This window comes from Pipistrellus hanaki (genome assembly GCF_964339955.1).
Source record: "Pipistrellus hanaki genome assembly, chromosome: 8".
In the NCBI taxonomy this organism is placed as follows: Eukaryota; Metazoa; Chordata; class Mammalia; order Chiroptera; family Vespertilionidae; genus Pipistrellus; species Pipistrellus hanaki.
In genome coordinates this window covers 8,796,728-8,808,894 of record NC_140510.1, presented here as the reverse complement: position 1 = coordinate 8,808,894, position 12,167 = coordinate 8,796,728, and the positions used below count along the sequence as shown (strand labels likewise).

Genomic DNA, 12,167 nt, shown 5'->3' with positions numbered 1-12,167 from the left:
TCACAGGGATGTAAAGTATAGCATAAGGAATACTGTCAATAATAGTCAAATAACTGTATAGTATCAGATGGGCGCAGGATTTATCAGGATGACCACGTATTAAGTATGTAATATCTAGTTGCTGGGGTGTATGCCTGAGACTAATATAATAGAGTATGTCACCTGTGACTGAAAATAAATAATTATTTTTAAAATAAATAAAGGGAATTAGAAAATAAAAAAATAAAAGGAATTAATAAAAGCATCTTTACATGTATATCACTTTGGGGGAAATCACTCAAACTTCTTTACAACCTCAAGATATTCAAAATTTGAAAGTTATGCTATGATTTAAGATCCCCAGCAATTCTGAAATAGCTATGATGCAATGAGGTATCCAGAATATGAAAAAGTTCTTGTTAACAATTGTCCCTTTGATGACTTTATTTATATAGTAATTCACTCTTTTCTTTTCTTTCCCGTCTGTAATCACAAGAATTACCCCATGTCCTCAAATATCAGTGCAAGCTACAATAAACTGAGTACAAATAATGGACAATAGGTCAGAACTCAAGTTTCAGTTATTATTTTATTTATTCAACCTACAACATGCCAGGGACTTTGTGAGGCATTAAGGATAAAGAAAGGAATAAAACACAGTTCTTACCCTCATCAATAAAAATGTTTTTGCAGTGATTTGCACTAAGAAGGCAAGTCAAGCAGGATGAAGGCACAAAGAGTTCCCTTAGAAACTGGGTGTGCTATTCCAGATAGCCTTTGTAATTCAGTGATACCACAGCCAAAATCTGGATGAAGGCGGAAGACAGCCATGATGACACAGAGGGAACAAATGTTTGGAGCAGGATTCATAAGCACAGAGGCCCTAAAGCAAGAAAAGCTAAGAATGTTCAAAATCAGCAAGGCCAACGGAATGGCAGCCGAGAGAACTTAGGGGAAGAACAAAACCAGATGCCGTCAGAACGGTGATCAGACCACACCACGCAGGGCCGGGACAGCCGTGATGAGCACTGAACTGCCGTCTCCATGTGACGGGAAACGTCTTGGGACAGGGAATCAGCATTGCTTAAGTTACATTCTGAAAGGATTACTCCGATTGCTGTGTGAAAATAAACTGTAGGTGCTGTGACAGACTACAGCTAAGAATGTTGGTCAGGCACAGGAGCTCAGGTAAATTACCAGGAACACTCTCACTAAGAGAAAAGTAGCTGCCACAGTGAGAACCATTCGGATTCTAGGTGTTTTTTTAAAAGGAAAGCCAACAGGATCAGCTGATGAACTCAGGCAGGTTATGAAAGAATGTCAATGATACCTCCATAGTTTTTGGCCTCAGGAAGTGAGTAAATGGAAATTAAATCTTAAGACCTAGCAACTCTTACAATACATTAAATTCATCTGCTCAGAAATAGCATAAGCATTGCTGACATAAAACTGATAAAGCAAAAACAGAATGACTCCTTTTTCTACTCACCATTTGCAGATTGTATCATGTTTCCAGATTTTTGGACTTCATCAAATTTTGTAAAAATTAAATTCAACCTGTATGAATGAAAAAATATAAATTATTAACCATCACTGAAAAAAACAAGAATACAAAGCCACCTAATAACAAAGCAGTGGCTATAATAATAACAACATCAACAAACACTGAGGGCCCTAGCGGACAGATCTTCTTTAACCCTTGTAACAGCCTTCTATGGGATTATTACCATCCCCATTTTACAGACCCAAGAAATCAAGAACTCCACAGCTAGCATAGGTGACACAGCTGGGGTGGAGATTCCAGCCCTGAGATTAAGAATCCAGAGCTCGTGCTCTCAGACATTATATTAAATTTATTAATCTATACAAAATGAATTTGCACTATGAAAAGCATATATTTCTACCTAAGCACAGACTGCTAATTACTTAGGATAAAAAATTTTAAAATGCTCTAAACATTATAAAGGCTTTTCTTTTCTATGATTTATGTTTAATTTAAAAATGCTGTAGACAGAGAATGAAGATGGCGGCATTAGGTAAATACTCCTAAACAGCTGCCAGGCACAAATCCAAAAAAAAACTATAAAACAAATGTCTATCTCCCCAAAACCAAATGAAATCTGGCTGAGAGGAAGCCCTACATCTAGACTGAAAGAGAAAGAGGAGAATCCAGGGCATAGCGCTGAAAAACTGAGGTAGGGGGGCGTGGACGCGGAGGCGGTGGATCCAGGCTGGTGGATCAACCTGAAGAGAGACAAGCGCCTGATCTCTCTGAAATCCAGTTTCTGGGGAGAGGCTAGACTGTCTGCCATCGGGTCAGAAAATGGGGCTGGCTTGCTTGCAGAGCTGAGATTGTTTACTGTGCTGTGGTGCAAGACACGGGGAGACGCGGGGAGACGCAGGGACGCCATCGGAGAGACGTCAGCCATTGCTGTTGGCCACGCCCCAGCCTAGTGTCGCCCTGAGACTGTGCCCCTCACAACACATCCAAGCTACAAGCATCGGACTTTGCATATGAATGGCCCTCTCTGTTGAGTTTAGCAAAATTGCAACCTGGGGCAAACAAGGACAGGACTAAAGTTCACGCTGTAGCTTCTGGCCTCAGACGGTAGCTGACCGGAACCTCATTGAGACCCAGAAACCAGAGTTCTAGTGCTCAGTTTCAATCCCTCACACCCATAAGTGACACATTAGGGAGAAGGTCTAAGGGAGCACCAAAGCCCCACTGAAACAAAGTGTGTCTCCAGTGCAGCAGTTCTTCCTTTATAGACACAGCGGGTCCTCACAGACAATTGGCCTGGAGGTCAATTCCTCCCAGTGTACCAACAGCAATCAAGGCTTAATTACACCAAGACTTTGCACTAAGCCCACAAAGGGATATAGCAAAAGCAACCACCTCAGGTGATTGAGGAAGCTGAGCTACTGACCCCTATAGGTCACTGACCACACTAAGCCACTCCATCAATACAGGGAGGCAGCCAAAATGAGGAAACACAGAAGCATGACACGAATGGGAGAGATGGAAGAGAGTAAACTACTGGATGACACACAGTTCAAAATCACATTTATAAGATTACTCAAGAATCTTCTAAAAACCTTTGAGAAACTTGATGAGACCTCCAAGAAGTTTGGTGAGACCTTCAAGGACCTTAATGAGAATACCAAAAAAATGGAAAAGGACCAGCCAGAAATTAAGCATACAAAGTCTGAAATAAAGAATATACAGAAACTCAACTAGAGATCAACATGCCCCAAGAATCAAATCAAAGATCTGGAATATAAGAAAGCAAAAATCACCCAACCAGAGAGGCAAAAAGAAAGAAGAATCCAAAAGTGTGAGGATAGTGTAAGGAGCCTCTGGGACGGCTTAAAATGTACCAACATTTGGATTTTTGGGATGCCAGAAGAAGAGAGCGAGCAGAATATTGAAAGCTTAATGGAAGAAATAATGACAGAAAACTTTCCCTACCTGGTGAAAGAAATAGACCTACAAGTTCAGGAAGCTCACAGGACCCCAAACAGGAGGAATCCAAAGAGGAACACATCAAGACACATCATAATTAAGATGCCAAGAGCAAAAGACAAAGAGAAAATCTTACAAGCAGCAAGAGAAAAACAACTAGTTAACTACAAGGGAGTACCCATACGACTGTCAGCTGATTTCTCAACAGAAATTATGCAGGCCAGAAGGGAGTGACAAGAAATATTCAAAATGATGAACAACAAGCACCTACAACCAAGATTACTCTACCCAGCAAAGCTATCATTCAGAATTGAAGGTCAGATAAAGAGCTTCACAGACAAGAAAAAGTTAAAGGAGTTCATCAACACCAAACCAGGATTACATGAAATGCTGAAGGGTGTTCTTTAAGGAGAGGAAGAAGAAGAAAAAAAGTAAAGGTAAAAATTATTAACAAGAAAAAGACATAAAATACATACCTACCAACAAGTGAATCTAAAAATCAAGTGAATAAAAAATGTGAAGAACAAAATGGACTGGTGAATATAATAGAATCAGGGACATAGAAAGGGATTGGACTAACAATTCTCAGGGGGAAGGGAGTCTGAGGGGTGAGGGAAGAGATTGGACAAAAATCTTACACCTATGGATGAAGACATGGGTGGGGTAAGGGCATGGGATGGAGGTGGGAATCAGGTGGAGGGGAGCTATAGGGGAAGAGGGGAGAAAGAGGAACACCTGTAATAATCTGAACAATAAAGATTTATTATTAAAAAAAAAATAGAATATTTAAGAGGAAGGCCTGTCCACTGACAATTACTAAGTGTTGAAAGTAATTAAAGACTCTTTAAAAATGAAAAGACATTCCATGATCATGGATTGAAAGATTTAATATTATTATGATGGCACTAGTCCCCAAACTCATTACAGATTCGGTTCCTACCAAAATCCCAACTGCCATTTTGTGCAGAAATTGCTAAATTCATAAGGACACACAAAACACCCAGAGCAGCTAAAACAATCTTTAAAAGAAGAACAAACTTGGATTTCAAATTTTACTACAAAGCCACATTAATCAAGACAGTGAGGTACTTGCAGAAGGACAGGCATATCAATCAATGAAACAAAACTGAGATTACAGAAATAATACTTACATTAATGGTCAATGCATTTTCAACAAAGGTCCTATAAAAAATTCTATAAAGATCAAAACCACAATAAGATAGCCATTCGATGGCTATTGTCAAAACAAAACAACAGAACATAATAACTATTGGCTAGGATGTGCGGCAGCTATGGAAATTAGTATGGGGGCTCCTCAAAAAATTAAACATATTACCATATAATCCAGCAACTGTCCATTTTGGGGCATATACCTAAAAGAACTGAAAGCAGGAACTAGAACTGATATTTGTACAGCCGTTTTCATAACAGCATTATTCACAATAGTCAAAAGACAGAAGCAACTCAAATTGTACATCGACAGAAGAATGGATAAACAAAAAGTGGTATATAGAACATTCCATGGCATTTTTTTCAGCAGTAAAATAAATGACTCCGCTACAATATAACTGAACCTTGAAGGCATTACGATAAGTGGAAGAAGGCAGTCAACTAAAGACTATTCTGTGTGATTTTATTTGCCTAAAATGTCAAAAAGACAAATCCATAGAATTAAACATTGGACTAGCTGTTGCCAGGGGTTGGAGGGAAGAGGAGGGAGTGGAGAGGAATGGAGAGGGACTGCTAATGGATACGGGATTTCTTTTTTGGACCGATGAGAATGTTCTAAAACTAGACAGTAGTGACGGCTATACAATTTTGTGAATATACTGAAACCACTGAATTGTTCACTTTAAAAGGTATATGGTAAATTATGAAAATTACAGTATATGAAATATTTCTGTAAGAAAGCTCTTCTTTAAAAATAAAGAAAATAGAATGCTATAAAATTGAAACACAGTAAACAAAAAAGAGAGCTTAGAAAATAAATTTAAAAAGAAAAAAAAATTAATAAAAAATCCAATAGAATGGTTGGAAAATAAATTTGAGAAAATCTCAGAGAAAACAGCAAAATTCTACAGCTATAAATGAGGGGGGAAATCAGAAAATTAGTCCAAGTGGTCATAATTTAACTGTTATATTTACTATATATATATATATATATATATATATATACACAAAAAAATATAAATATATTTTTAAAGTAACTAGCCCAGATCCAACAACACAAGGTTCCAAGTTGAAAGGCCCTCCCAGCATTCCAGACAATGAAAATAGTCCCTACGAGACTCCATGAAGTTTCAGACAAACTCTAGAGACACAGAAAATCAAAGTTATCTACTTTGATAGACTGAAGAATCAGAATGACTTTGGACTTCTCGGTAGAAATAACACTAAAAGCTGGAATACATGGACATAAGTTTTAACATTCTGGATGAAAATGACTTTCAACCTAGATTTCTAAACCCTGACAAACTACCAATATGAAAATAGAATAAAGATCTTCTCAGACTCAAAGAAAGTCTCCTCCACATCCTTTCTGAGAAAGCTAATGAATCGAGGATATGCATGACTAAAATAAGAGAGAAAACCAAGAAGAAAAACGACATGGTCGCCCCCCCAAAAAACAGCAGATGCCTCTGCAGAGAAGGAGAAGTGAAGCCCGAGCGTGCTGGCAGAGCTGCCAGGAGGACAGTGAGCATGAGGCGGTGAAGGCAGGGGGCAGCCGGCAGCCAGGTACAGGCTCGAGGCACATCCACACACTCCTGCAGAATACGACGTGGACAACTCTGCACATGAAATATGATTAATAACCCAGGACAAACAAAAGGATGGGGGGGTAAAGTAATCAGAGTTCACCAAATATAAATAGTCATGGCATACTTAACTATAATATAAACTAAATGTTCTAACCAAAATTAAAGCATGACTGTATTTGGTGGGTGTGGCCATGGCAGCTAGACATGAGAGAGGTTACAAAGAAAGAGCTGAAATGTACCCTCCCTGATGCAAAGTAAAGTTCATGTGAGAAAAAACAAAGTTTTAGCAATACATGCACAGAATTTAGACACAGAGCGATAGGTACAACAGCAGCCGTAAACCAGGCGACAGCGTTTGCCTCTGCAGGAAAACGGCAGAGGGGACAGAACTGCTGTCTTACACACTTTCTCAGCTCTCGGTACACGTCACCGGCAGCACCAAAACTCAGAAATGAGCGCAGATACTGCAGAGCACATCTCTCACCCGGCTTTTCTCCTCTCCACAGCACAAACGCTTTAGCAAGCAAATTTACAGCAAGCAAGTCTCCGTTTTCCCTTAACTATACCATCATTAACTAGTAATGTCTGGTAAATGTCCGTACATTTCTAAATAGATTGAAATAGCAAAACAAACTTTATGAGAGCCTTTCAAAACTGAGGTTCGCAGCAGAGTGTACCACATGTCACAACGCATCTGGTGGCATGGGTGGCTCCCTCTGCAAATTAAATATCTTCAGGTCTAAAGCAGCTGCTGTTTCAGGCAATTGGTTCCCAAACGATGGCTCCAGAGACAAACAGCAGCAGTCTTTTACCCACAGCTCACTACCACATCGAATGCAAATATTGTCGGCATATTCAACATGAGGACAGACAGGGAATGCCGTGGCCTGTCTAGGAAAGTAAGCCGCAGGAGTGACAGGGATCCACTTAGACTTGGGTTGCCCAGCATGCCACACAAACACCACACAACTATATGGCATGTTACAAATAGCTACAAACTGGGTACTTACTTTCTGCACATATCATGTGCATGAACTGTGAAAATAATGTTTTAAACCATGTAAATTGGCCACTGACTATCCTAACTGAAGTTCACAGCTCAGCAATGCTGACATCCCGTGCTGGGGAGAGACCTAACATGAAGACTTGGTTGGAAATCTCTGCTTTATTTTGCAGCTCAGTTTTATTTTAGCTACCAGACAGCAAGGCTAAAATAGCTTTTAACACGTGACCCAAACACATAATTCCAGCTCCTCCGAAGTGAAGGCATCTCCCCACTGTGAAATGCACAAAGAAGACTGCTGCTCAAATGAGTTTGCTCTTATTGAAATTATTCGGCTGACAGGATGAAGGCATTCTTTCATTACGTATTTTTCAGAGTTATAGTTAACCACCTTCTCCAATGTAGTTCTCAATGAACAAACGCATAGGTGGTCAACATTTTCATTCTAGGACAAAACCCAAGTTTTAGGAAGCATTAAGCAAATTCTACAATACTTTATTAGCCCTATGGAATCCTGCTAAGCTAAAAAATCTGCTCTGCTCACATAATAACAAAAAAAATCTATAATGATGTAACAGAGGTCTAGAATAGTCAAGTATTCAAGTGAGCCATCTGAGCCGCACAGAGCAGATGCTGACTCTCCAAACAACAGCAGGATTCTTTCCAAGTCTCCTTCCGTCTGGACACGTCCCCCACAAAATGAAGGGGCAGCCAGAGCCTCTGACACTCACAGTGGAGGCCTTAGGTAACTGTCTTGCAATAAATCCAAAGAAACCTGGTTTCAGCTTCTTTCACTGGAGCACGTTTTTAAAGAACCGCCAGCCTCGTCCTCCGAGCACTGTACATTTACAAGAACGGCTGCAACCGTGTGTGTCCATTTCAACAGGACTATCTTCTCCATTTGGTTCAGAATTTGGGGGAAATTTTTAGATAACATAAGGTAGCAGAAACCCCCATTCCTATTTACAGAAGCCCAGCTCTTCTGTAGCTTTTTTTTTTTTTAATTAAATATATTTTATTGATTTTTTTACAGAGAGGAAGAGAGACGGACAGAGAGTTAGAAATATCTATGAGGGAGAATCATCGATCAGCTGCCTCCTGTACACCCCCCACTGGGGATGTGCTCGCAACCAAGGTACATGCCCTTGACCAGAATCTAACCTGGGACCCTTCAGTCTGCAGGCCGACACTCTATCCACTGAGCCAAACCGGTTTCGGCACTTCTGCAGCTTTTTATATTTTTTAAAAGTATGTGGCACTGGCTGATGTGGCTCAGTTGGTTGGAGTGTTGCCTCACTCCAACACTGAAGGTGGTGGGTTTGATTCCCGGTCGGGCACATACCCAGATTACAGGTTTGATCCCTAGTCGGGGCGTGTATGAGAGGCAACTGATTGACGTGTCTATCTCAAAAAAAAATTTTTTTTAAGGGTTAGCAGGAAGCACACATGACACAGGCCTGGGGCTGTGGCCTCCACTGCCTCTGGGACCTTCCCTAAAACACACTGTGCTGAGGGACCCCTAGGCCCCTTCCACATTGAACCATTTGCTAATGCAATCACAGAACTCACCCTATAGTCATCCTCACGGCTGTGATTGTTACAGGACAACCATAGTAAAAGCACACAGAGAAAAGCCAGCGATGGGAAAGGGGCGAGGGGGAGGAGCAGGTGCACCGGGCACAAGCTGCCCAGAGCCGCCACTAGTGAAGTCACACAGGACATGGCTCATCTCCCAGCAACGGGTGGGGACAGCCTGAGAAAGGCGGGCTGCTCCTCAGCCTCAGGGCTGGAGGCTGTACTGGGGCTAGTCACACAGAACCCTCCGCCCAGGACTTCCCAAAGGGTCAGACTCCTGAAGAAAAGCAGGGCTCAGCAAAGGCCTGCGCCGCGGGGCACACTGAGCCACTCTTATCTCACTCTTTGGGGACACCGCGAACCCTCCCCAAATACAAGTTTCCAGAGAGCCCAGGGCCAACTCTGCGAGCAGGCATCTCCGGACAGCCGTCCAGCCTGTGACGGCTCCTTCCTGCGCCCACCTCCAGATCTCACCGCAGCCACCTTCCAGCGTCACCCAGGGACCCGCTGTGTACACTGCCAGTCCGGTCAGGGCCCCGGCCCCTGTGAGCTGCAGAGCATGGTGAACCATACTGGAGCAGGAAAGAGTCTCACTGCCTAAGGCTGTTTTCCCAACAATGATCATGACATCATCAAACAGCCCTTGCCTTCCAGCCCCTGCTCTGCCTGTTCATCTGTGCCCTCCCTCCAATGCTGCCCAAGAGATTGTTCAATAGTTTTGTCTTTAACTTTTGCTCTCACCATCATTCATTCAAAATTCAGAAGGCTGAGGTTAATAAAACCATGGGCATGAAAACTCTATTCTCAGGGATTACCTTTGTAAAACACATGAAGAGTAGTTACAGGCCCAACCCATGGTCTTGTGCACAGCTCAGGGCCCATAGTGAGAGCGATACTGGGTCCGATATGACTCAGCAAGAAAGAATATAGACCCACTCAGCTATATACTCCACTCTCCTGGAACCCCTACCTTAGGGTGAGGGGCTCACTGTCATATCCAATTAAGGGACATCAAGACTCAAATAATCCAACATTCCATCCCATGTCTAAGTGCTCTGTAAACTCGTGTCAAACAGGATGAGGAAGGAAAAGGCGGGGCAGAGAACAGCTTCGGGCCCAGCTCTGCCTCGGCTGTGTGAGCTCCTGCATGTCTCTGGGCCCCTGCTGTTGCCGTGGCCATGAGGACAGGCTCTGTCCAGCTGCTCTGTGAGTCCAGACCACCTCTAACTCCCAGGTTTTCACATTACTTTCTCCCTAAAGGAATGGGCAGAGCAGGGGGTTGGAATTCATTTGGTGCAAGATTTCTGAATCCGGTTCAAACTATGAACATCCAGTTCTCCATTAACTTTTAGATTCGGACACAGCAGAGACACTTGTGCACTCAAGTGGCCTTGGGTCTGATAAGACGCTGACCCCCAGCTACTTCGTGGCGAGGCTGGCATAAATGAACAGAAAACTACCATTTCAAAGATGCTTTCCAAACCAAACTCATTCTTAGAAAGGCTCCACTCACTCAAATATATTCTAAACACATACTATAACTAGGCGCTATGTGTATATAATATATAGAACCACCTGAACCAAAAGAACAGTGAATTTTCAAAATCCATCCATTTTCAATATGCTTCTAAAATCAGAGGACGGCCTGGGGCTTGGCTAGATAGTTGTCTTGGTGAGAGAATCTTTCTGACTTTTGAGGAATTGGGATGGGAAGGGACCCCTGACAGACGATCAGGACAAGATCTCCCATCGCCAATCCACTAAACATATATTCTATGAAAAAATTATCACAACAAAAGAAGTAGTGCAAACCAAAATGTTAACTGAAAAGTAGTAAGGCGAAGAGCAGAAGAAGGGGAAAAAAAAGTCTGAACTCACCGGGACTGTGGCAATCCTTTTTTACTGAGGTCTGCCCTCACACGTTCTCCTACGTGTCTGTAAATTTCCACTAAGCTGTTTATTGCTGCATCTCGAACCTAGATGTAAAAGAAGAGATCTTACAGCTCTCAGTGTCATCCCACAGCACTTCCTGCTGGGACACAGCAGGCTACACACCACCCCAAGTTCATCGCCATTTTACCAATGCAACTGTGTGTACAACCCTTTCTAGATATTTGACCAGATGAAGCCATGGTTAACAGTTTTGACTCTGCAGGTACAATCCCAAAGAGTAGAAAAAGGTTAGGTCCTATTCCTATATACATATTCCAGTCCATATCCCTTATTTTTTTTCATTCTTTAAGATGATGTCAGAAAACTAAAAATTTCAGGTTATCTTTCCAAATTAGAAAATAATACAAATAAATAAATTACACTGACAATAAAACACCATGTAAAGTATCCTGGATTTGGGTCAAACACTTAGTGAGTAAGGAAAATGGGCAGCACAGCCCTGTACTCAAGAAGCTCATAAATTAAAAATGGGAAAAACATTCATGGTTCTAGAAAGGAAATGGGGAAAATTCCATATATTCTACATTGAACACCGGAGAGGCTGTCATAAAAAGCATTTTATATAGGAGTACAAAGAGCGGGGGGTTTAGGGAGGGAACAGGACACCAAGAATGTTTTCTGGGAGAGGAAGGGACCACTAAAATGTGCCTAGATGTGCATTTTACCAGGAAAGGACCAATGAGGCAGCTGCCAAGTGAGGTGCAGCCTGCACGAGGGCCTAGAAGTAGAGTGCAGGGTGTGAGCCTTGGGAAGAACAAGTAAGCAGCCAGGGCAAACACGAATATGAATGAAGGCGGCAGCAATAAATAAGGCTAAAGGACAGAATGAAATTAAAAAAAGAGAAACTAGGGAAACTCAAGTATGAACTATCACACATTACCATTACATCAATGTTAAATTTTTTGAATGTGAAAATGAGTTATCTATATATATAAAAGGCTAATGTGCTAAGTGTCCAAGGGTCTGACAGGTTGCTATAACATGCACTGACCACCAAGGGTAGGCACTCAACACAGGAGTTGCCGTAATGTGCACAGAGAAATGGCACCACAGACCTGGCACCCACAAAGCAACACTCAGCTTCTCCCAAGCGAGACAGGCCCTGACACCACTCTGCAGCAACAGCCCATCACATCACAGCCAACACTGCGGAGAACCCACGGCGCAAAATGCAGCCCACACCCCAGCCCAGCCCAGCCCAGCCCAGCCCGGAAACAGCCACTGTGGGCGCCAGGTAATAACGTCACATAGCAACACCGGCTTCCTCTCCTGGCAGCGCCTAGCCTCCTTGCAGTTTCTTCAGCCCAGGAACACAACTTGCTTTATAACCAGGTGCAAACATTTCACACTTTAAATGTCTGTGAAGCGTTTTCCCATGCTTCATCTCATCTGATCCTCACAGAAGTCCTTTGATAGTCACAGGAGTAGGTAAACA

The 12,167-nt window shown here is 42.3% G+C and overlaps 1 protein-coding gene across 13 annotated transcripts in view; it reads right to left on the bottom strand.

Moving 5' to 3' along the window:
* The window catches only part of CLASP1 (cytoplasmic linker associated protein 1), a 221,949-nt gene that overhangs the window by 125,156 nt on the left and 84,626 nt on the right, over positions 1-12,167 (bottom strand). For all 13 annotated transcript variants that reach the window (XR_014795731.1, XM_084892205.1, XM_084892201.1 and 10 more), the window contains exons 7-8: positions 10,658-10,755; positions 1,469-1,536 (exon numbers count right to left, since the gene is read on the bottom strand). Coding sequence is in view for 12 of the 13 variants with exons in the window: in XM_084892205.1 (XP_084748331.1) it covers positions 1,469-1,536; positions 10,658-10,755 (166 nt within the window). In the remaining variant the exon portion in view is untranslated. The remainder of the gene's footprint in view (positions 1-1,468; positions 1,537-10,657; positions 10,756-12,167) is intronic.